Here is a 26828-nt window from a genome sequence, read left to right as displayed (position 1 = left end):
GGACGTTGTTGTTAAATTATTATTCCCTTGTCGGGATTCTTTTATGATTGGTATTGATAAATGGAAAGGGAGCGGGTTGCACGCCTGCAACGGAACTATATGAGATGGGAGCGGGTTGCACGCCTGCAATGGTATTATATGAAATGGAAGCGGGTTGCACGCCTACAACGGTAATATATGAAATGGGAGCAGGTTGCACGCCTGCAATGGTATTATATGAAATGGGAGCGGGTTGTACGCCTGCAACGGTACTATGTGATTTAGGATCGGGTTGCACGCCTCCAACGGTATTACATGTCTACTTGTTTCTTATTTCCTTATCTTTTGCTGGTATTTGATTTATGACGTCCTTACATTTCTCTACTATTATTCTGTTGTTACCTGCTACTCCCCGCAACATGTTTCCCCCGCCCAACTTTAGTTGTAATTATCTTCTTCTATTTCCGTTGTATATGATTTAACTACACAGGTTTATTTGGTAGTCTGGTCCTAGCCTCGTCACTACTTCCCCGAGGTTAGGCTACGCACTTATCAACACATGGGGTCGATTTTGCTCATACTACACTCTACACTGTATGCAGATACTGATACCGGAGCGTTTGGACCGCAGTGAGGGTGCTGTCTTCAGTCCACTCGGCGACTCGAGGTAGTCCTGCAGACGTCCGCATGCCTTGGCATCTCCTACTATCTTTTCTCTTTCTGTTTTTACTTATTCAAAGACAGACTTATGTATTTCATTCAGACCTTGTTTGTAGTATTCTTACACATTCCGTGACTTGTGACACCAAATTCTAGATAGTATTGTACTTCAAATTATATAGCAGTGTTTGGTTGAAATATTAAGTTTCGGCTTCTGTATTTCTGATTATTTAATCTTATTCCGTTGTTTAATCACTTATTATTTTAAATTGTTTAATATGTTTAATAAAAATGGTAATGAATTTATAATATTCGGCTTGCCTAGCTTTCACGAGTAGGCGCCATCACGACTCCCGAGGGCGGAAAATCTAGGTTGTGACACGGTCCCGCTTCTGTGGCTGGGGACTCGCACCTATGAGATTTTATTAAAGGTCCAGATTCCGCACCTGCACTCACTTACTCGCAGATGCGGTCCGCTTCTACGACCAACTCTAGTTATGCCTTGGACCTCACTTGCGGTTCCTAAACCGCTTCTTCGGCGCCGCACCTGCGGTCCCACACATGCAGGTGCGGTTATGACAGGTTCAGCAAACCTCAGATTTTTCCTAAGTCCAAATTCCAATCCGTTAAGCATCCGAAACTCACCCGAGGCCCTAGGACCCCGACAAAACATGCCAACCAATCCTAAAACATCATACGAACTTAGTCCAATCCTCGAATCACATCAAACAATGCTAAAACTACGATTCACCCTCCAATCCAAGCCTAATGAACTTGAAATCTTAAGAATTCTATAGCCAATGACAAAACCAACCAAACCAAGTCCGATTGACCTCAAATTTTACACACAAGTCACCTTCAACACTACAGAGCTATTCAAACTTTCAGAATTGGATTCCGACCTCGATATCAAAATCTCACTATCAATCCGGAAACTTCAAAAATTCAACTTCGGTATTTCAAGCCTAAATAAGCTACGGACCTCCAAAACACAATCCGGACATGCCCCTAAGCCTGAAATCACTCAATAGAGCTAACAGAATCTATGAATTCCATTCCGAGGTCGTCTTTATACTGCTCCGACTACGGTCTAAATTCTAAAGCTTAAGCTCTCATTTAGGGACTAAGTGTCCCAAAACACTCTGAAGCTCAAAACAAATCTTTCCGGCAACCTACAATAGCAAAAACAAATATGGGGAAAACAGTTAATAGGGGATCGAGGCGTTAATTCTTAAAACAATCGGGGCATTAATTTTTTTGAATATCTATTTGTTTGATAAAGCTATCTTAAGTTATTTCACTAACTTGTATGTGTCATTTTCATGGAGTGACTTCATCTTATCTTACATAACCTTACGACTTCTTTACAACTAAAATCTCATAACTTGTCAAAATTTAATAAAATGAGTCTAGTGAATGAGTGTTTCGGGAGTAGTAAGAGCATGTACTAAGTATAGCACGATTTCACCCTTCGTGCCTTTATTCTCAACCTCACTATGAAACAATAAATATGGTACGACATCACCCTTCGTGCTTTAACTCTCAACCTCACCATCAAATGATAAGTATGACACGGCATCACCTTCGTGCTTTTACTCCCAACCTTACCGTGTAGTACTGAATATAAAAAATTGGGAGATAGATAATGCAAGAATAAACCTTACGTAAATAATAGTTCCAAGATGCCAAACCTCAACTTCCGAATATACTCAATTATCACAATTAATTCATAAATGCAGAGAGAACGATCAAGTAAGTAATAAACTAATATAGGTATGGATATCAACGCACAAGGAAACAAGTTCCACCCACATGCTTTAACCTAACAACAGCGCATAAGTACTCGTCACCTCACATATACGTTGTACCCACACATTTAAACACGTAGAAAATAGGAAAACAAGTCCTAATCCCTTAAGACAATGTTAACCACGATACTTACCTCACTTCGCAATCAACTCAGAGCTCTACCGGAGCCTTTTCTTTAGAATTCGCCTCAAAACTAATCGTATCTAACAAAAATCGACTCAATACCGTCAAATAATTCTAAGGGAATCAATTACAATACATAAAGTTAGAATTTTTACACTTTTTCCATAAAGTAAAAAAGTTAGCCCTGGGTCCGCTTGGTAAAAACCGGAGATTCGGACCAAAACCCGCTTACCCATTCACCCCGAGCCCGATTATGTAATTAGTTTTGAAATTTGCCCCTAAATTGAGGTCTAAATCCCGAATTCACAAACCCTCCCCCCCCCCCAATTCTTCCCAAATCTCTAGTTATTTACCATGGAAGAACAAAGATTAAGACTAGAAATTAATGGGTGATGTTAGAAATGGAGGAAAATAAGTTAAAGTATACTAACCAATGAATTGGTAATGAATTTTCTCTTCAAAATCGCCTCTAGGCCGAACTCAAATGGAAAGATGGTGAAAAATGGGTGAAATCCCGTGTTTTGAAATATTTAAGGCCTGTGCGTCAGGTTTTCATCGCGTTTGCGATGCACAACGGCCAAACTGGCCTTCACTTTCGCGATAGTTCTCCCCCTAACCATCACATTCGCGATCCAAGGTCCGCGTTCGCATATCACTCTAACCCATTCTCCCCCCCCACAATACTTTGCGTTTACAGAGGAACAGTCGCATTCGCGAAGGGAAAGCCCCATCCACTTCGCATTCGCAACCAGGACCCCGCATTCGCATTGCGAAGAATAATTTCCTCCCCTATCCTAAATTACCCTTCACGATTGAGGGACATTCTTCGCGATCGTGAAGAAGAAGACATCAGAAACCAGCAGAAGCTAAAAACCAGAATTTTTCTTAAGTTCAAAACACTCGTAGCCTATCCGAAACTCACTCGAGCCCTCGGGGCTCCAAACCAAATATGCCCACAAGTCCAAAAATATTATACAAAGTCGTTCACGCGATCAAAATACCAAAATAACATCTAGAACTACAAATCGGATACCAAAACGAAGGAATTTTTCAATAAAACTTAAGAACTTTCATTTTAACAACCAGGTGTCTGAATTACGTCAAATAAGCTTTGTTTTGCATGAAATTTTACACACAAGTCATAAATAAAGTAATGAACCTATGGCAAGCTTCGGAACTAAATCTGGATCCAGTAACAACAAAGTTGAAACTTTGGTCAAACTTGAAATTTCTTTAAACTTTTAAACTTCAAATTTTCAACAAATTGCGATAAATCGAGCTAGGTGTCACGCCTCCTTTTCACCTACACCCCTTAAGGGCGTAAAGGAGTTTTTCCATTTAAAGGACAATCGGAATGGGATTTAATTTATTAAGAGATTTAGAGTCGCCACTTGAGATATTAATAGTGTCCCAAGTCACCAGTTGAATCCTGAACCGAGGAAAAATATGACTCTGTTAACAGTCCGCGAATCAGAAATCCGGGTAAGGAATTCTGTTAACCCGGGAGAAGGTGTTAGGCATTCCCGAGTTCCGTGGTTCTAGCACGGTCACTTAACTATTATAATTGGCCTATTTACTTGATTTTAGTACATGTTTTAGTCCATGGTGCAATTTTTACTTTATAACCGCTTTTATTGAATTATTTTTTAAGGAAGATTTCAACGTTACTAAAACACGTCTTGAACCACGTCACATAAATGCACCTGCGGTCCTCAACATATTTTATCTAACATTGTTAAGATTTAGATTTGGGTCACATAAATGCACACCCGAGTTTAGGAAGGTAATTTTTAAAATAGCGCACTCAAAGCAACTATGCATTTTCAACTTCTCGAGGGCCATGGAAATTTGCTAATGGCATACCTCGAATTCTAAAGAATATAAGTTAATTAAGCGAGGGCCACCGGTTACCTCATTTAATTTGTGGCACACATCGAACCTTTTCAAAGGATTTTATTATTTGAAGTTGTTATAATCAGGTCGCATGAAATGCACCCCCGAATTGAGATTCACGTATCGTAACCATGCCATGGGAAACGTACCCATGGTATTAACATCGCGACCCAGGCCTCTCATTAATAATTACTCTACTTCTACCTACATAATTAAATGAATATGTCCAAAGTTAAATTCAATCCTGAGCCTTATCAGCTTCAAACAATTCCAAACATGATCAATTAACTCTTAAAATACAAATGGCCAAATAAACTTACTGCCATGTTTTATATTAAAAATAATAACAAACCAATACATCAATCTAATAAATATATCAAGCATATGACTTGATTCAAAGCAGCAAAAATTAGCATGAATTCATATAAAAGATTTCAAGAAGGAAGTACCTATCTTTACAAAACAGACAAATGAACGAAGACGACGAACAAAAGATAAAATAACATCGAAGAGCGACAATAGCCAATATCATTCACTATGCTAGCAAAGTCAAATTGAGATAATATTAGTGCAAAGAGTGGACCTTACAGCTGAGAACTTCCTTTTATATTGAAGAACCTTCGGTGAAGCCAAAAATACCAGGAAATCGGCAACTACAATTTTGACCCCAAGCAAAAGCAAAACAGGACCTTCCAACGGAACAAAACCAAACGGCCAAAACCTCAATGACGAGCTCGAAACAAAACCCGGGCGCAATCTATACAAGCAATCATTTCGAGTGCAAAAGGGCTCTCGTTTTGGATTGAAAATAGTAGCCGGTGGTCGCTGTTGGTTGTTCGGAATGAGGGGGAGGGGGTGAGCGTATCTGTGTCGCAGGCATTGATTTCCTTTTCTAATGAAGAAGAAGATGGAGTCAGACGGGGTGGTGTTCTGTTAGCTTTTTGGTGTTTGGTTCTTCTCTTTTTTGAGTATTTGTTTTTGTGTTTTTAGCTCCTAGGTACCTTAGGCTCCCAAATGAAAATGGCTGATCTCTATGTAGATCTTGGGGTCCTTCATTTTGTTTGTTTTTCCTTCGGTATTTTTAGAGAAAGCGGCGCTGCCTTTTGGTCAGCTTTTTTCTTTTTCTTTTTCTTTTTTTTCCTCCTTTTTTTCTTTAGGCTTTGTTTCATATATATAGGTCTAGGTTAGTGGTAGGGTTTTAGGTTAAGGGGTATGGGCCTAGGAATTATGGGCTTGGCAATTGTGGGCTAGGTCCAAAATTAGGCCTAAAGATGGGTTGCTCGAGCCCAAGCTCTATTCTTTTGTCGCGAATGAGATTAAAAATACGCGGCCATTTGTTAATTATTCCTACTATTCAAATAATTATTAAAATAAAACTAACCATTAAAACAAATCTATTTTTGGTATTTTCAAAATATCATATTAAAATAAAAATACGATACTATTGTCGTATATATTTTTAAGATTTCTTTTTTTAACTAAAAATGACTACAAAACATAAATGAACCTATTTTTGTGATTTTGTTTTCTTGTAATAAAATAGAGTAAAAAGAGTCCAAATTACTTAAAATATTTATATTATGCCTAAATTAAATATTTTACGCTAATATATAAAAGATATTGGGGAGGGTCAAAAATCACATGTCTACAGCTGCCCCTCTTTGACTGGAAACATACAAAGTTTTCAGACAAAGATTGACTAGACAAGTTTTTGACCCGACCCTTAATTGGAGAGACTAAGACTAAGAGAAAAGGGGGATGTGACCGAGCTCTGGCATTTGAGCTGCCTACATATCCTTGGCTATAAAGGAATCAAGCCACGTGTAGTTCAGAAATGAGTGAGGTGATAGAGTATGCCGAGGTGGAGATCTAGTCGAGGTGCCGTTCCGTCGAGGTTCCGGTCTGCGGTCCCGGTTATTACATCAAAAATCAAAAGATTAAAAAGACTAGTTAAGCCTATCGACTACGAGCTACAAGATTCCTATCTATACGTCTTCTGAAGCTTGATCTTGAGTCTTGAATAGTTCTTCATATAGACTTTAGGTTTGAACCTTGACACTTGTTAGCTGCAAGTGCTAGCTCATTCTTCTACAGCTTCTGAGTCAGGACCGGACATGTAGTGCTTGTGACCTCGGCCATGTTGTGAGCAACTCACATCCTTCATCAACTTTTGAAATGCATTCTGAATTGAATTTCCTTTTTTTTCAGGTGGGCGCCTGATTGCTGAACCTGAACTATCCTCCCTTGTTACTCGACACTATTTTCCCTTACACTTTGAACCATTCTCCCTGAAACTCGAACTGTCTCCCTTCGAAACTGTTTTCCCTAGAAACTTGAATTGTTTTCCCTTGTTCTCCAGGTGGGCGCCTGACTGCTGAACTTGAAATTGAATGTATTCCTCTGTTATCCAGGCGGGCTCCTGACTCTGTTATACAGGCGGGCTCCTGATTTCCGAAACTTGAATTGTATGTCTCTATTCTCCAGGCGGACTCCTGACTTCTGAAATTTGAAATGTATTCCTCTATTATCCAGGCGGGCTCCTGATTTCCGAAACTTGAATTGTATACCTCTGTACTTCAGGCGGATTCCTGACTTCAAAAAGACAAAGAAATCAATTGAGAACTAAAAATTTGAATTGTATCACCTCTGTTCTTCAGGCGGGCTCCTGATTGCTGAAACTTGAATTGTATGTCTCTATTCTCCAGGCGGACTCCTGACTACTGAAACTTGAAATTGAATGTATCCCTCTGTTATTCAGGCGGGCTCTTGACTACTGAACTTGAACTGAATGTATTCCTCTGTTATCCAGGCGGGCTCCTGACTTCATAAAAATAAACGAACCAAGAAAACCTTCTGCCCCAGTTTGGAAACTGGGTACATGTTACTTGATATTAATAAAAATTTGATTAAAACTTGACTTGAAATACCTCTATTATACAGGCGGGCTCCTGACTTCCGAAACTTGAATTGTATGCCTCTGTTCTTCAGGCGGGCTCCTGACTTCAAAAAGACAAAAAGTAGATTGAAACTAAAATTTGAATTGTATCACCTCTGTTCTTCAGGCGGGCTCCTGATTGCTGAATTTGAAATTGAATGTATTCCTCTATTATCCAGGCGGGCTCCTGACTTCACAGAAATAGACAAAACAAAGAAAACTTTCTGCCCCAGTTTGGAAAACTGGTTGTTTGATACCACATACTAATAAGAACTAAAACTTGAATTGTGATAAGACTGAAATGCAACTTTTAAAAATTTAAAGACTGCAATGTATCTTAAAATTTAAACTTTATCTTAGATGAAAAATTCATCAGACTAAGATTCTCATCTTAGGTGAAAGATTCGACGGACTAAGATTTATCTTTATCTTAGGTGAAAAATTCATCGGACTAAGATTTTCATCTTAGGAGAAAGATTCAACAGACTAAGATTTTTGTCTTTATCTTAGGTGAAAAATTCATCAAACTAAGATGAATCTTAGGAGAAAGATTCAACAGACTAAGATTTTTATCCTTTATCTTAGGTGAAAAATTCATCAGACTAAGATTTTCATCTTAGGAGAAAGATTCAACAAACTAAGATTTTTATCCTTACCTTAGGTGAAAAATTCATCAGACTAAGATTTTCATCTTAGGAGAAAGATTCAACAGACTAAGATTGTGACTCTAGGAGATAATTCATCAGACTAGGTCCATTTTGCGTGATCCCGACTTTCTTAATTTTCCAAAGTCCAACTTCCTTTCTTTTCAAATTCCGCCTTCCTTTCTTGTTCCCAAATTATGTCTTCCTTTCTTCTTTTTTTTCGACTTCTGTCTTCCCCTTCTTTAAATTATGCCTTCCTTTCTTTTTCCTCAAATTCTGCCTTCCATTCTTTTTTCCAACTTATGCCTTTATCTAAATTATACCCTCCTTTCTTTTCCAACTTCTGCCTTTATCTTTTTCCAAATTATGCCTTCTTTTCGTTTTTCCAACTTTTGCATTTATCTTGGGTGAAAGATTCATCAGACTAAGATTTTTATCTTAGGTGAAAAATTCAACAGACTAAGATTTCTTTATCTTAGGTGAAAGATTCAACAGACTAAGATTTTTTTATCTTAGGTGAAAAATTCATCAGACTAAGATTTCTTTTAACCATTTTCCTTTAAAATTTGTTTTATCTACCCACCAACTTGAATTATCTTCCTTCAGAACTGCTTCCCTAAAAACTGGTGTTGTCCTCCTTCAAAAACCGCTTCCCTAAAAACTAGTGTTTCATTCCTCCAAAAATTACCTTTCTTAGAACTGGTGTTTCTTTCCTGAAAACTACTTCCCTCTCTTTTTCTCTTTTTTTTAAAACACTTGTATTGACCTTCATGTTCTTCAGATGGGTACCCGGAAAAAAAAAATCAACACGACAGAAAATTTTCTGCACCAGTTTGATAATCCTCATATGGCATATCTTTCTGCCATCAATAACATTTTCATGCCCCTATTTCAAATCAAAGAAAATTCTGTCAGTTTAAAAGTGCGGTAGTTGGTTGTGGTACTCCCGCTGGGATGGCTTTCCTTTTCTCCTTTCCATGCTTTGCGTTCTCCGACCATCTTTGAAACTTGGCTGATAACTTCTGCCCTTCTTGACGACTATCTCTCAATTATTACTTCTAGTCTTCTTATCTGACCCCATATGTTTTCTGTGACAACTGATTCTTCTTGAAGGTCTTGCATGTTTACTGACTAACCACTTTCCCCGTCATCTGTGTCACTAAAATACCCTTTTTCCCCGTTCAATCCCAATACCCTCTATCTGTTGCATTATTCCTGAACCGACATCTACCAAACTTTGTTTTCATAAGGATCCCAAAGTATCTTGATTATTACCAGCTCAGTGCTCTTGTTATTTTTCCTGACTTGCGACCCCATTTTATTCAATTGGAAAGCTGGTGGAAAATTTTGAAGTCATTCCTCACTTGTTACGACCAAAAGACTCAGAAAGGGGAAATAAACAAAACAAAAGGAACAGAGTAAAGGACAATAGAAAGAGATGATTCCTAACAAGAAAACTACACAGTAGAAACCTATCGGATGTGGATACCGACTCTAATGACCTTGACATGCACCTGCGACCTATTCTGTTAAGCAAATCTGATGTTCATCTCTTGTTGTTCCTTTTTGCCGTGAAACTGGGTTTCATTGCTCCACTTATCCATTTTGATTCGCATTCCTTATTCGGCTTGTAGTGCCCCAAAGGGTTTTCACCATCAAACCTCTCTCATTTCGTTCTTTCTCTCAACTTACTGTCGCCTCAAGGTGCCTGTGAAGGTTTTCACCAATAAGACTCTCTCATTTTTTATTTCTCTCAGCTTTCATCACCTTGCGATACCCATGAGGATTTTCATCAATAAGATTCTCTCATTTTCATTTTCCTTGTTTGGACCGGAGTGTTGCCCCTGACAAGAATTACCTTACCTGCTTGACTTGGCATTTCTCAAAGACTGATCAGAAGGTCTTTCTTTGAACCGTAATGTAGGCTTTTGGATGGGTTAGAAAGAAAGAGTATAAAAGGCTCAAAACAATTTCAAAATGGGTTAAAATTACAACTTTCGGAATCTAACTTCTCACAACAACCACAATTTCTGCCCCAGTTTCTTGCTTGGGGACTTCTGGATTTTTGTTTTGGTATGACTGAACCTCATAGAGGCTGCCTACGTACCCTTTCGGGATCAAGTCAAACGTAGTTCACGTCATAGAAACTACGTTGTTGCGATTTTCTTTCTCTCTCTTTCTTTTTCTTTTTTTCTCTTTTTTTTCTTTTTCCTTTCTTTTCTTCATTTTTCTTTTTCTTTCTTCTCTTTCTTTCTTTTCTTTTCTTTCCTTTTCTCTTTTTTTTCTTCTTTTCCTTTCTTCCTTTCTTTCTTTCTTTCTCCTTTTCCTTTCTTTCCTTTTCCCCTTTTTTTATTTCCTTTTCTTTTTCCCTTTCCTTCCCCTTTTTTCATTTGCTTATTTGCGACACTTGCGTTTCTTAATTGTGTCGTTGATTCCGAAAGAGGGGTACAAAAGAAAATAAACACGGCTCGAAAGGGGTGACAATGAAAAAAAAGTGTTTGGATAGCAGAACAAAACGCCTTCATCATTTCAAACTTCAAAATATGCCCAATACAAACAAGTACAATCAGAATAAAGAAACCATGCACATCATCTCTTGACCGCATCGGAATTGACGACCATTTCCACACATATTTCTTCTACATCTGTCTAATATAACGTGTCATTGGGCAACACTCTTACTCTTATTACCACGACCGGCCCCCTGTAACTTTGGCCGACTTGTTCTCTTTGACCCAGTTTCACATGGTTCGGGCGTCAAACAATTCTCCAATGTCCAAATATGTTCTTATTTCCTCAAGTACCCCCATAGTTTTCCGAGTAACATAGCTTTTAAAGATCCGACTGAGAATTATGCGTGCATGTCATGTCACTAGAACTAGCATTGGACAAAAGACCAAACAAAAGGATAGAAAAGAACTAAACAAAGAAAAATGATTGGAAGTAACAAAAGACCGGAATTTGCATTAGACAACGATGAAATAACTCGAATAATAAAACAAGCAAACAAACTGGAGTACGACCCTAGAATGAACCTGAAACACCCATGGTCAACACTAAATGAACTACTACGACTAAACAAGCTAGACAAAAATGAAAGGATAAGAGGGTTTGATCACAAGACAATATCTGGATTACAACCCTGCAAATAACCCGGACAATAGAAATGACAGCAAAATGGACCACCAAAGCTCCTCCCCAGCTGACTTAGGAATGGAGCGTCTTTCCAATTACCAAGCACGACATTTTAGCCACTAAGCTTCGCATCCATAATGCCATGACCACTATCTGCGTTAGTAATTTCAACTTCGGTCAACAAGTTCCCAAGAGGATTCTCATACCCCATGTCACCGGGCATGTTCTGGGTGCCACTGTCATGAATTAAATTTTCCTGGATCATCCTTTCTATTTCTCTCTTCAAATCCCGACAATTTTCCACATTGTGCCCCAGAGCATTGGAGTGGTATTCACACCTTTTAGATGAGTCAAATCTTCTCGCACGTCGGTCCACATGATTTGGAGGAATGGGTGCAATCATGTCATGTTGTTTTAACTTCTCAAATAAGCTTGCATAGGACTCTCCTATTGGTGTAAAACTATCTTTCAACTTTTGTTCCCTTCTATACCCCTGGCTTGGATGTGGGTTAAAAGGTAATTGAAAATTTTGTGGAGGCTAGTGAAGATTTTGTGCTACTCGTTCTCCCTTTCTTGGGTGATTTGGTGGCGAGTATGAGGGGTTCGGAGGTGGATAGTAATGCTTAGGGGGGGTCATGGAAAACCTGATGAGGCTGCATATGCCTTCGAGATGTTCTCCTAGGACCTCTTCTCGACCCTGATATCACCATGATTTCTTCATCCCTCTCATTCGTGTTACCATATTCAATTTGGACAGCTTGAGCTGCAGCTTTGAGAGCTGTTTGACTTATAATTCTGCCTATCTTAAGACCGTTCTCCACCATTTCTCCTATTTTGATTGCTTCCGGGAAGGATTTACCCACTGCGGATGTCATGTATTGAAAATAATCTGGCTCTTGAGCCTGTAGAAAGACAGTGATTAACTCGTGGTCATCCATGGGTGGCTTAGCTCTAGCTGCCTGCTCTCTCCATTTGATGGCATATTCCCTGAAACTTTCAGTTGGTTTCTTTTTAGGTTAGAAAGGGAAATGCGGTCTGGGGCGATGTCGATGTTGTATTGAAACTGTTTGACAAAGTCCCGTGCCATGTCATCCCAGACGTACCAGCAAGATGTGTCTTGATCCAAAAACCATTCAGATGCTACACCCGTGAGGCTTTCCCCAAAATAAGCTATAAGCAATTCTTCATTTCTTCCAACACCTCTCAATTGGTTGCAATACCTTTTCAGGTGGGCTATGGGGTCTCCATGTCCATTGTACTTTTCAAATTTGGGGATCTTGAAGCCAGGCGGCAAGCGGACATCGGGGAACATGCATAGATCTTTGAAGGCAACACTCTTTTGTCCTGCCATTTCTTGCATGTTTTTCAACCGTTGTTCTAATATTTTCACTCTTTGGGTTATTTCTTCCTGTACCCTCTTCCGAGCAGGCTTCTCGATGCTTGCAGGAAGATCAAACGAGTACGAGTGGTACTCGGGATAGTGGTACTGTTCTTATTTTGTAGCAAATTGTGGCTCGTGACAAGGCTGTCCTTGGCCATTGGCCCAGGCTTGACGTATTTTGGTCATTTGTTGTTTCAGTGTTCTATTTTCCTCAACCACAGTAGACCCTTGTTGAACCCTCTGATCCTGAGTCTCTTGAGCACTCGTAACAGCTTCGATGTCAGTTATCATTTTCCTTGGATCTTGTGTTTCCAGCTTACCACAACCGACCACCTCAACTTTCTTCACAATTCAAAACAAAACATGTTAGAATGGATTGGGTCGGTCCTCGTTATTCACAACATCTTTTCCCATTTTTCTTCAATTCTTCCTTTCCATTTTTCATTTTTCATTTTTTTTTTGGTTGCGGTCGAATCTTATGGAGATTGCCTACGTATCATGACCCCGCATGAATCAGACCGTGCGTAGTTCTTGCAAATAAAAGGTAAACGACAATAAAATATTTTTTGGAATTTTCCATTTTCATAATAACGACAAAACTGACCAACTTAACGATGCAATACAGAGTCGAAAATCAAACGACCCATATACTCTAATCAAAATAAATACAAACCCAAAAACAAAATGACAGATTCCTTCCCCTATATGCCAACTTTGACCCAAAAATCCGAACGGTATTCACTTGACCACTGACTCTTTTCTTGTTTTTTCAAAATTAAAATAAATGACCCAGTATTGCAAACACGGCCTTCCTGCGTCTCGGGGGCGAAGATTTTAAGGTTGTGAGGGTCAAAAATCAAAATACGACCAAAGGTGGCTGTTTATGCAAAGTCAGCCTTCCGACACACCGTTTGGGAACATTTGGCTATTTTTGACAAAAATGGCATCACCTGGTTTATTTATGACAAAAATTAAAATTTTGATATTTTTTAGTTATTTTTGCAAAGGGGAGGTTGGGCCCGATGAGGGTTGCGTGCGTATCTCACGCCCTGTGAGAATCAAACCATGCGTAGTTCGGGCGAATTATCCGAACTATTTTAAAACATGACTCTTTTCCATTTTTATTTTTGGCATTTCATAAGCGAATAAAAACTATTTTTTAGAAACAAGACCCTCTTTTTCCTTTTTCTTTTCAACAAATAAAACAGCCTATTTTTCCAAGCTAAAAATAACAGACTCTTTTTCCTTTTCATTTTCCACAGACAATAAAACAACCTATTTTTCCAAACTAAAAATAAAAACCTCTTTTTCCCTTCCTTTTCAACAAATAATGAAACAACTTATGTTTTTCAAACTAAAACAATGACTCTTTTTATCCTTTTCTTTTTCAACAACCAACTTTCCAAAATTAAAAGGCTCTTTTTTTTTTCTATTTGTCTTTGCTTTTTTTTTTAGTAAAACAAAATAAAACATTTTCCTTTTTTTTTATTTCCTCAAAATTTCGGCAGAGTTTTGCCAGTAATTGGTCATTGATTTTTATTTCTAAAATAATCAATTAACTCCCTAACTGATATTTCTTTTGTTCTCTTTTCTCTTCTTTTTTTCTCAATTTTCCAACATTCCCGAGAGTCAGAAACCGGTCAACATGCAGGTTCGAAACAAATATATGTACAAAGCAAGTAGGATGTATCAGGATGGTCTTTTCATTTCAGGTTGCTAGTCTTAGACGGACCCAACCCCTGTGTTGAGTCCCCTAAGTCAAATGCAACATGATGCAAATAATCGTTCCTACTAGGGATCCGGTATGAAGTCAAGTTATACTATGTTCAAAACCTGGGTCGGTGTTCTAGACTGTGTACCCGAGTGGACGACTCGAGTCGAGGAGGGGGCAACTTTCCGGGAACCAAAAGGTCAATCGGCTTAGTAACTTGTCCGGCCTCTTTCTTATTTCAAGGTCTGACACTAACAGAATAGGGAGTCTCAACCAGTAAGAACATCCCCGTAGGTGAAGAGAGAAGGGTGTCGGCACAGTTTATATACAGTTCAAATAATATCAAAGCGGTAACATTTAGCACATTCAGCACAAAACATGTAGGAAAATCAGATACAATAAAATACAACAATTTATCTAAGCTCGAATTCTGAACCTTGAACCAGAGATTCTGGGTTCTATCCCCAGCAGAGTCGCCAGAGCTGTCACACCTCCTTTTCACCTACACCCCGCAAGGGCGTAAAGGAGTTTTTCCATTTAAAGGACAATCGGAATGGGATTTAATTTATTAAGAGATTTAGATTCACCACTTGGGATATTAATGGTGTCCCAAGTCACCGGTTGAATCCCGAACCGAGGAAAAATATGACTCTGTTAACAGTCCGCGAACCAGAAATTCGGTTAAGAAATTCTGTTAACCCGGGAGAAGGTGTTAGGCATTCCCGAGTTTCGTGGTTCTAGAACGGTCGCTTAACTATTATAATTGACCTATTTACTTGATTTTAGTACATGTTTTAGTCCATGGTGCAATTTTAACTTTATAACCGCTCTTATTGAATTATTTTTTTAAGAAGATTTCAACGTTATTAAAACACGTCTTGAACCACGTCACATAAATGCACCTGCGGTCCTCAACATATTTTATCTAACATTGTTAAGATTTGGATTTGGGTCACATAAATGCACACCCGAGTTTAGGAAGGTAATTTTTAAAATAGCGCACCCAAAGCAACTATGCATTTTCAACTTCTCGAGGGCCATGGAAATTTGCTAATGGCACACCTCGAATTCTAAAGGATATAAGTTAATTAAGCGAGGGCCACCGGTTACCTCATTTAATTTGTGGCACACATCGAACCTTTTCAAAGGATTTTATTATTTGAAGTTGTTATAATCAGGTCGCATGAAATGCACCCCCGAATTGAGATTCACGTATCGTAACCATGCCATGGGAAACGTACCTATGGTATTAACATCGCGACCCAGGCCTCTCATTATTAATTACTCTACTTCTACCTACGTAATTAAATGAACAGGTTCAAAGTTAAATTGAATCCTGAGCCTTATCAGCTTCAAACAATTCCAAACATGATCAATTAACTCTTAAAATACAAATGGCCAAATAAACTTACTGCCATATTTTATATTAAAAAAAATAACAAACCAATACATCAATCTAATAAATATATCAAGCATATGATTTGATTCAAAGTAGCAAAAATTAGCATGAATTCATCCAAAAGATTTCAAGAAGGAAGTACCTATCTTTACAAAACAGACAAATGAACGAAGACGACGAACAAAAGATAAAATAACATCGAAGAGCGACAATAGCCAATATCATTCACTATACTAGCAATTTCAAATTGAGATAATATTAGTGCAAAGAGTGGACCTTACAGCTGAGAACTTCCTTTTATATTGAAGAACCTTCGGTGAAGCCAAAAATACCAGGAAATCGGCAACTACAATTTTGACTCAAGCAAAAGCAAAACAGGGACCTTCCAACGGAACAGAACCAAACGGCCAAAACCTTAATGACGAGCTCGAAACAAAACCCGGGCGCAATCTATACAAGCAATCATTTCGAGTGCAAAAGGGCTCTCGTTTTGGATTGAAAATAGTAGCCGGTGGTCGCTGTTGGTTGTTCGGAATGAGGGGGAGGGGGGGTGAGCGTATCTGTGTCGCATGCGTTGATTTCCTTTTCTAATGAAGAAGAAGATGGAGTCAGACGGGGTGGTGTTCTGTTAGCTTTTTGGTGTTTGTTTCTTCTCTTTTTGAGTATTTGTTTTTGTGTTTTTAGCTCCTAGGTACCTTAGGCTCCCAAATGAAAATGGCTGATCTCTATGTAGATCTTGGGGTCCTTCATTTTTGTTTGTTTTTCCTTCGGTCTTTTTAGAGAAAGCGGCGCTGCCTTTTGGTCAGCCTTTTTCTTTTTTTTTTCTTTTTTTCCTCCTTTTTTTCTTTAGGCTTTGTTTCATATATATAGGTCTAGGTTAGTGGTAGTGTTTTAGGTTAAGGGGTATGGGCCTAGGAATTATGGACTTGGCAATTGTGGGCTAGGTCCAAAATTAGGCCTAAAGATGGGTTGCTCGAGCACAAGCTCTATTCTTTTGCCACGAATGAGATTAAAAATACGCGCCCATTTGTTAATTATTCCTACTATTCAAATAATTATTAAAATAAAACTAACCATTAAAACAAATCTATTTTTGGTATTTTCAAAATATCATATTAAAATAAAAATACGATACTATTATCGTATATATTTTTAAGATTTCTTTTTTTAACAAAAAATGACTACAAAACATAAATGAACCTATTTTTGTGATTTTGTTTTCTTATAATAAAATAGAGTAAAAAGAGTCCAAATTACTTAAAATATTTATATTATGCCTAAATTAAATAATTTACGCTAATATATAAAAAATCTTGGGGAGGGTCAAAAATCACATGTCTACACTAGGGACTTCCGAATTCGATTGCGGGCATACGACCAAGTCCCAAATTACGATGTGAATCCACCAGGATCGTGAAACTATGGATGCAGATCTATTTGCTCAAAATGTTAACTGAAGTCAACTCAAATAAGTTTTAAGGTATGAATTCACATATTAATTAAATTTTCACATAAAAAACTTTCAGAAAAGAGATACGGACTGTGCACGTAAATTGAGAAAAGATAAAAAAAGGTTTTGAAACACAGAATTATGGGTTAAAGCTCTAGATGGCCTATCGGGCCATCACAGGGGCGTTTCAGAAAGAATAATGAATTTATCTGTTAGATTCCCTTTGTTATTTCATATTTTATTTGGTTAGATTTGGTTCACCGCATTAACAAAAAATAATTTTTAACTTACAATTTCGGATAAATTATACTCACCATTTGGTTGGTTGTACATGATATTAGATAATTGTTGTATAACTTAGGGCAAAGTGCAGCAATAGCCACTTTTAAGTTTGATATTTAAAATATATCCATCATTTATAATGTCTTTAAAGATTAGCCAATTCACCCAAACTTCGGACAAAATATTTTGAATTTGGAAATTCAGGAATTAGTGTCCAGAATTTGGAACTTCAGGACTTAGTATCATGAATTTTTGAACTGCTAATTTGAAATTCAGGATACTTTGTTCTGAATTCCTGAACTACTAATTTAAAATTCAAGATATAAGATTCCAATTTCTGGACACAATTTTTGAACTTTAGGACACGATGTCCTGAAGTTTGAACTTTGAGGTTTAAACTCTAGGACGCTCTGTCCAAAAGTTTGAACAAAAATGGCTAATCTTTAAATACATTGTAACTGTGAATATATTTTAAATAGTATGCTTAAAAGTGGCTACTTGGTGTCATTTCCACTATAACTTAATACAACATTCGGTTGGTCTCATTAAATTTCGCATTGCTAGTAGTTGCATAAATAAGTTATGCATGTGTATTACTTATTTAATGTTGGAGGAATGTGAAATAAGAATGTATGCATGTATTAACAATAACTAGATAAAATTAATCGTTTTTTAAAACAAAAGATACCATATGGTTTAAAGTAATTAATTTTTTTAAAAACAAATCCTAAAGTAAGCAATATCTGCATAAGAATTCTTACATTATTATTTACGGCATATCAATATCTAATCTCATCATAAATAGTATGTAAACCAAACAACCCCTAATTTTACTAAAATACAGATGTAACGATGTAAGTATTGCATAAGCATGTAGAAACGAACTAAACCAAGTACTATATAAAAGCAACGGAAAAGGGAGGCTAGCTAGAAACTAATAAACGGATTTTTTTGGTTATCAGCACGGTCTTTGATGATCATGTTGTTGGTATAGTTCTTGGAACGAAAGTCAAGAAAAAGTAGCAAAAGTGAGGTATTAAAGGTCATATTAAAGCACAAAGTTCCAACCCCAGAGCACCCAATCTCAGTTGTGAGGTGATAATACATTGTTGCCACTGCACATAGGAAGTTAAGGATGAATTGAAAAATTTGGCAGTTTGTGACCAACCTCTTCCACCGTGGCCTCTTTCCCATTGCACAAAGGAAGTAATAAGCGTACATTATAACATGAACCAAAGAAATTGTAATCACCCCAACATGGATCATCGACTGTGAATTCGCACTAGAAAGAGTGAGGTAACAGATAACAGGCACCGTAGCATGGTGGTACACATGGAGGAACGTGAGCCTTCGTGATCGAGAATTACTGAGGATGATCTAAAGGGTGTCTATGAATTCAAGAATCTTGGAAAGGTAAAAGAATTTAGCCAGAAGAACAAAGGTCCACGTGGAAGAGTATGATTGGCAGGGAAGCAGACTATCCATTTCCAATCATGATGTGGCATTTGATGAATGACGGAGAGGCTGCAGTCGACGGCCATGATGAGAGAGAGGAGGCAGAGAATGAGGCTGTGCACGGTAGTGATGCGGTGGAGGGCGGTGGCGGAGAAGGTGGGAAGAAATGGCGAGAAGCGAAGAGCTAATAGAGTGAGAATGTGAAATAAGGATATATGCATGTATTAACAATAACGAGTTAAAAGTAATATCTTTTTTTTTAACAAAAGATACAGTACCCTGGTTTAAAGTAATTAAAAATTAAAAAAAATCTTAAAGTAAGCAATATCTGCATAAGAATTCTTACATTATTATTCACGACATATCAATATCTAATCTCATCATAAATAGTATGTAAACCAAACAACCCCTAATTTTACTAAAATACAGATGTAACAATGTAAGTATTGCATAAGCATGTAGAAACGAACTAAACCAAGTACTATATAAAAGTAACGGAAAAGGGAGGCTAGCTAGAAACTAATAAACGAATTTTTTTTGGTTATCAGCACGGTCTTTGATGATCATGTTGTTGGTTTAGTTCTTGGAACGAAAGTCAAGAAAAAGTAGCAAAAGCGAGGTATTAAGGTCATATTAAAGCACAAAGTTCCAATCCCAGAGCACCCAATCTCAGTTGTGAGGTGATAATACATTGTTGTCACTACACATAGGAAGTTAAGGATGAATTGAAAAATTGGGCAGTTTGTGACCAACCTCTTCCACCGTGGCATCTTTCCCATTGCACAAAGGAAGTAATAAGCGTACATTATAACATGAACCGAAGAATTTGTAATCACCCCAACATGGATCATCGACTGTGAATTCGCACTAGAAAGAGTGAGGTAGCAGATAACAGGCACCGTAGCATGGTGGTACACGTGGAGAAACGTGAGCCTTCGTGATCGAGAATTACTGAGGATGATCAAAAGGGTGTCTATGAATTCAAGAATCTTGGAAAGGTAAAAGAATTTAGCCCAGAAGAACAAAGGTCCACGTGGAAGAGTATGATTGGCAAGGAAGCAGACTATCCATTTCCAATCATGACATGGCATTTGATGAATGACGGAGAGGCTGCAGTCGACGGCCATGATGAGAGAGAGGAGTCAGAGAATGAGGCTGTGCACGGTAGTGATGCGGTGGAGGGCGGTGGCGGAGAAGGTGGGAAGAAATGGCGAGAAGCGAAGAGCTAATAGAGTGAGAATGTGAAATAAGGATATATGCATGTATTAACAATAACGAGTTAAAAGTAATATCTTTTTTTTTAACAAAAGATACAGTACCCTGGTTTAAAGTAATTAAAAATTAAAAAAAATCTTAAAGTAAGCAATATCTGCATAAGAATTCTTACATTATTATTTACGGCATATCAATATCTAATCTCATCATAGATAGTATGTAAACCAAACAGCCCCTAATTTTACTAAAATACAAATGTAATGATGTAAGTATTGCATAAGCATATAGAAACGAACTAAACCAAGTACTATATAAAAGCAACGGAAAAGGGAGGCTAGCTAGAAACTAATAAACGTATTTTTTTTGGTTATCAGCACGGTCTTTGATGATCATGTTGTTGGTATAGTTCTTGGAACGAAAGTCAAGAAAAAGTAGCAAAAGTGAGGTATTAAAGGTCATATTAAAGCACAAAGTTCCAACCCCAGAGCACCCAATCTCAGTTGTGAGGTGATAATACATTGTTGCCACTGCACATAGGAAGTTAAGGATGAATTGAAAAATTTGGCAGTTTGTGACCAACCTCTTCCACCGTGGCCTCTTTCCCATTGCACAAAGGAAGTAATAAGCGTACATTATAACATGAACCGAAGAATTTGTAATCACCCCAACATGGATCATCGACTGTGAATTCGCACTAGAAAGAGTGAGGTAACAGATAACAGGCACCGTAGCATGGTGGTACACGTGGAGGAACGTGAGCCTTCGTGATCGAGAATTACTGAGGATGGTCAAAAGGGTGTCTATGAATTCAAGAATCTTGGAAAGGTAAAAGAATTTAGCCCAGAAGAACAAAGGTCCACGTGGAAGAGTATGATTGGCAGGGAAGCAGACTATCCATTTCCAATCATAACGTGGCATTTGATGAATGACGGAGAGGCTGCAGTCGACGCCCATGATGAGAGAGAGGAGGCATAGAATGAGGCTGTGCACGGTAGTGATGCGGTGGAGGGCGGTGGCGGAGAAGGTGGGAAGAAATGGCGAGAAGCGAAGAGCTAATAGAGTGAGAATGTGAAATAAGGATATATGCATGTATTAACAATAACGAGATAAAAGTAATATCTTTTTTTTTTAACAAAAGATACAGTACCCTGGTTTAAAGTAATTAAAAATTAAAAAAAATCTTAAAGTAAGCAATATCTGCATAAGAATTCTTACATTATTATTTACAGCATATCAATATCTAATCTCATCATAGATAGTATGTAAACCAAACAGCCCCTAATTTTACTAAAATACAAATGTAATGATGTAAGTATTGCATAAGCATATAGAAACGAACTAAACCAAGTACTATATAAAAGCAACGGAAAAGGGAGGCTAACTAGAAACTAATAAACGTATTTTTTTGGTTATCAGCACGGTCTTTGATGATCATGTTGTTGGTATAGTTCTTGGAACGAAAGTCAAGAAAAAGTAGCAAAAGTGAGGTATTAAAGGTCATATTAAAGCACAAAGTTCCAACCCCAGAGCACCCAATCTCAGTTGTGAGGTGATAATACATTGTTACCACTGCACATAGGAAGTTAAGGATGAATTGAAAAATTTGGCAGTTTGTGACCAACCTCTTCCACCGTGGCCTCTTTCCCATTGCACAAAGGAAGTAATAAGCGTACATTATAACATGAACCGAAGAATTTGTAATCGCCCCAACATGGATCATCGACTGTGAATTCACACTAGAAAGAGTGAGGTAACAGATAACAGGCACCGTAGCATGGTGGTACATGTGGAGGAACATGAGCCTTCGTGATCGAGAATTACTGAGGATGGTCAAAAGGGTGTCTATGAATTCAAGAATTTTGGAAAGGTAAAAGAATTTAGCCCAGAAGAACAAAGGTCCACGTGGAAGAGTATGATTGGCAGGGAAGCAGACTATCAATTTCCAATCATGACGTGGCATTCGATGAATGACGGAGAGGCTGCAGTCGACGGCCATGATGAGAGAGAGGAGGCAGAGAATGAGGTTGTGCACGGTAGTGATGCGGTGGAGGGCGGTGGCGGAGAAGGTGGGAAGAAATGGCGAGAAGCGAATAGCTAATAGAGTGAGAATGTGAAATAAGTGTCACACCTCCTTTTTACGCACCCGAGGGGGCGCAAGGGAGTTTTTTCCAATTAAAGGACAATCAAAACGGGATTGGTTTATTTATTTCAGAGTCGCCACTTGGGAGATTTAGGGTGTCCCAAGTCACCTATTTTAATCCTGAATCGAGGAAAAGAATGACTCCATATTACAGTTTGCGTACCAGAAATCCGGATAAGGAATTCTGTTAACCCGGGAGAAGGTGTTAGGCATTCCCGGGTTCCGTGGTTCTAGCACGGTCGCTCAACTGTCATATTCGGCTTATTTATCTAATTTTAAACACAATTATGAACCAATGTGCCAATTTTAACTTTTTACCACTTTATTATTATTATTATTTTTAAAAGAATGTGAACATCGCTTAAGACATGTCTTCGGACTGCGTCACATGAAATGCACCCACAATCTGAAACATATTTTATTTGATGTTTTGGGATTTGGATCTGGGTTGCATGAAATGCACATCCAAGTTTAAGAATGTAGATTATTAAACATGCGCCTAAAGAGACTATCGTGTTATTATTTTGGGAAGGCCACGAAATTCGCTAAGCGGCCCTCCTGAATTCTAAGTAAATTTAAAACAAGTATTCACTGAGGGCCCCACAATTTGCATTTTTTGTTTGTCGAGGCTCGTCTCATTTATTATTTTTTTAAAAAAAAGAATTCGCAACGTCATGGAAATGCATCTCGGGCCACGCCACAATCAATGTGCCCGTGATTAGAGACGTATTTCTATCCCGTTGAGATTTGGATTTGGGTCACATAAATGTGCACCCGAGTTTAGGGAGATAACATTATTAAAGGCGCGCCTAAAGCAACTAGCGCATTATTATTTTGGGGTAGGGCCGTGAAATTTGCTAAACGGCCCGTCCCGGAATCTAAGTATTTAATACATATATTTTGTGAGGGCCCCGCAATTTGTCCCTTTTATTTGGCGAGGCTCGTCTCATTTTATTTTTTTTAAATTTTTTATATTTTTAAAATGATGCCATTTTTACGCCTTTAACAATACTAAACCTTACGACTTCTTTACAACTAAAATCTCATAACTTGTCAAAATTTAATAAAATGAGTCTAGTGAATGAGTGTTTCGGGAGTAGTAAGAGCATGTACTAAGTATAGCACGATTTCACCCTTCGTGCCTTTATTCTCAACCTCACTATGAAACAATAAATATGGTACGACATCACCCTTCGTGCTTTAACTCTCAACCTCACCATCAAATGATAAGTATGACACGGCATCACCTTCGTGCTTTTACTCCCAACCTTACCGTGTAGTACTGAATATAAAAAATTGGGAGATAGATAATGCAAGAATAAACCTTACGTAAATAATAGTTCCAAGATGCCAAACCTCAACTTCCGAATATACTCAATTATCACAATTAATTCATAAATGCAGAGAGAACGATCAAGTAAGTAATAAACTAATATAGGTATGGATATCAACGCACAAGGAAACAAGTTCCACCCACATGCTTTAACCCAACAACAGCGCATAAGTACTCGTCACCTCACATATACGTTGTACCCACACATTTAAACACGTAGAAAATAGGAAAACAAGTCCTAATCCCTCAAGACAATGTTAACCACGATACTTACCTCACTTCGCAATCAACTCAGAGCTCTACCGGAGCCTTTTCTTTAGAATTCGCCTCAAAACTAATCGTATCTAACAAAAATCGACTCAATACCGTCAAATAATTCTAAGGGAATCAATTACAATACATAAAGTTAGAATTTTTACACTTTTTCCATAAAGTAAAAAAGTTAGCCCTGGGTCCGCTTGGTAAAAACCGGAGATTCGGACCAAAACCCGCTTACCCATTCACCCCGAGCCCGATTATGTAATTAGTTTTGAAATTTGCCCCTAAATTGAGGTCTAAATCCCGAATTCACAAACCCTCCCCCCCCCCAATTCTTCCCAAATCTCTAGTTATTTACCATGGAAGAACAAAGATTAAGACTAGAAATTAATGGGTGATGTTAGAAATGGAGGAAAATAAGTTAAAGTATACTAACCAATGAATTGGTAATGAATTTTCTCTTCAAAATCGCCTCTAGGCCGAACTCAAATGGAAAGATGGTGAAAAATGGGTGAAATCCCGTGTTTTGAAATATTTAAGGCCTGTGTGTCAGGTTTTCATCGCGTTTGCGATGCACAACGGCCAAACTGGCCTTCACTTTCGCGATAGTTCTCCCCCTAACCATCACATTCGCGATCCAAGGTCCGCGTTCGCATATCACTCTAACCCATTCTCCCCCCCCCCACAATACTTTGCGTTTACAGAGGAACAGTCGCATTCGCGAAGGGAAAGCCCCATCCACTTCGCATTCGCAACCAGGACCCCGCATTCGCATTGCGAAGAATAATTTCCTCCCCTATCCTAAATTACCCTTCACGATTGAGGGACATTCTTCGCGATCGTGAAGAAGAAGACACCAGAAACCAGCAGAAGCTAAAAACCAGAATTTTTCTTAAGTTCAAAACACTCGTAGCCTATCCGAAACTCACTCGAGCCCTCGGGGCTCCAAACCAAATATGCCCACAAGTCCAAAAATATTATACAAAGTCGTTCACGCGATCAAAATACCAAAATAACATCTAGAACTACAAATCGGATACCAAAACGAAGGAATTTTTCAATAAAACTTAAGAACTTTCATTTTAACAACCAGGTGTCCGAATTACGTCAAATAAGCTTTGTTTTGCATGAAATTTTACACACAAGTCATAAATAAAGTAATGAACCTATGGCAAGCTTCGGAACTAAATCTGGATCCAGTAACAACAAAGTTGAAACTTTGGTCAAACTTGAAATTTCTTTAAACTTTTAAACTTCAAATTTTCAACAAATTGCGATAAATCGAGCTAGGTGTCACGCCTCCTTTTCACCTACACCCCTTAAGGGCGTAAAGGAGTTTTTCCATTTAAAGGACAATCGGAATGGGATTTAATTTATTAAGAGATTTAGAGTCGCCACTTGAGATATTAATAGTGTCCCAAGTCACCAGTTGAATCCTGAACCGAGGAAAAATATGACTCTGTTAACAGTCCACGAACCAGAAATCCGGGTAAGGAATTCTGTTAACCCGGGAGAAGGTGTTAGGCATTCCCGAGTTCCGTGGTTCTAGCACGGTCACTTAACTATTATAATTGGCCTATTTACTTGATTTTAGTACATGTTTTAGTCCATGGTGCAATTTTAACTTTATAACCGCTTTTATTGAATTATTTTTTAAGGAAGATTTCAACGTTACTAAAACACGTCTTGAACCACGTCACATAAATGCACCTGCGGTCCTCAACATATTTTATCTAACATTGTTAAGATTTAGATTTGGGTCACATAAATGCACACCCGAGTTTAGGAAGGTAATTTTTAAAATAGCGCACTCAAAGCAACTATGCATTTTCAACTTCTCGAGGGCCATGGAAATTTGCTAATGGCATACCTCGAATTCTAAAGAATATAAGTTAATTAAGCGAGGGCCACCGGTTACCTCATTTAATTTGTGGCACACATCGAACCTTTTCAAAGGATTTTATTATTTGAAGTTGTTATAATCAGGTCGCATGAAATGCACCCCCGAATTGAGATTCACGTATCGTAACCATGCCATGGGAAACGTACCCATGGTATTAACATCGCGACCCAGGCCTCTCATTAATAATTACTCTACTTCTACCTACATAATTAAATGAATATGTCCAAAGTTAAATTCAATCCTGAGCCTTATCAGCTTCAAACAATTCCAAACATGATCAATTAACTCTTAAAATACAAATGGCCAAATAAACTTACTGCCATGTTTTATATTAAAAATAATAACAAACCAATACATCAATCTAATAAATATATCAAGCATATGACTTGATTCAAAGCAGCAAAAATTAGCATGAATTCATATAAAAGATTTCAAGAAGGAAGTACCTATCTTTACAAAACAGACAAATGAACGAAGACGACGAACAAAAGATAAAATAACATCGAAGAGCGACAATAGCCAATATCATTCACTATGCTAGCAAAGTCAAATTGAGATAATATTAGTGCAAAGAGTGGACCTTACAGCTGAGAACTTCCTTTTATATTGAAGAACCTTCGGTGAAGCCAAAAATACCAGGAAATCGGCAACTACAATTTTGACCCCAAGCAAAAGCAAAACAGGACCTTCCAACGGAACAAAACCAAACGGCCAAAACCTCAATGACGAGCTCGAAACAAAACCCGGGCGCAATCTATACAAGCAATCATTTCGAGTGCAAAAGGGCTCTCGTTTTGGATTGAAAATAGTAGCCGGTGGTCGCTGTTGGTTGTTCGGAATGAGGGGGAGGGGGTGAGCGTATCTGTGTCGCAGGCATTGATTTCCTTTTCTAATGAAGAAGAAGATGGAGTCAGACGGGGTGGTGTTCTGTTAGCTTTTTGGTGTTTGGTTCTTCTCTTTTTTGAGTATTTGTTTTTGTGTTTTTAGCTCCTAGGTACCTTAGGCTCCCAAATGAAAATGGCTGATCTCTATGTAGATCTTGGGGTCCTTCATTTTGTTTGTTTTTCCTTCGGTATTTTTAGAGAAAGCGGCGCTGCCTTTTGGTCAGCTTTTTTCTTTTTCT

The 26828-nt window shown here is 38.1% G+C and overlaps 2 protein-coding genes and 2 pseudogenes across 2 annotated transcripts; all 4 read right to left on the bottom strand.

Annotated features, from left to right (window-relative positions):
* Positions 1-18328: 18328 nt before the first annotated feature.
* LOC142165207 (uncharacterized) lies at positions 18329-19077 on the bottom strand (annotated as a pseudogene).
* Positions 19078-19432: 355 nt separating this feature from the next.
* Positions 19433-20118, bottom strand: LOC142165206 (uncharacterized; annotated as a pseudogene).
* A 298-nt stretch (positions 20119-20416) lies between these two features.
* Positions 20417-21160, bottom strand: LOC142165205 (uncharacterized). The gene has a single exon (XM_075223810.1). It carries the CDS (start codon positions 21158-21160, stop codon positions 20417-20419), a length of 744 nt encoding a protein of 247 aa, XP_075079911.1.
* A 292-nt stretch (positions 21161-21452) lies between these two features.
* Positions 21453-22184, bottom strand: LOC142165203 (uncharacterized; the record flags this gene model as incomplete). Its single annotated transcript, XM_075223809.1, has 1 exon — positions 21453-22184. A coding segment is annotated over one exon (732 nt), but the record flags the coding sequence as incomplete, so codon positions are not given.
* Between the last annotated feature and the right edge of the window lie 4644 nt (positions 22185-26828).

Source organism: Nicotiana tabacum, chromosome 10, assembly GCF_000715075.1.
Source record: "Nicotiana tabacum cultivar K326 chromosome 10, ASM71507v2, whole genome shotgun sequence".
Taxonomy (NCBI): domain Eukaryota; kingdom Viridiplantae; phylum Streptophyta; class Magnoliopsida; order Solanales; family Solanaceae; genus Nicotiana; species Nicotiana tabacum.
This window is presented reverse-complemented; position numbering and strand designations above follow the sequence as displayed.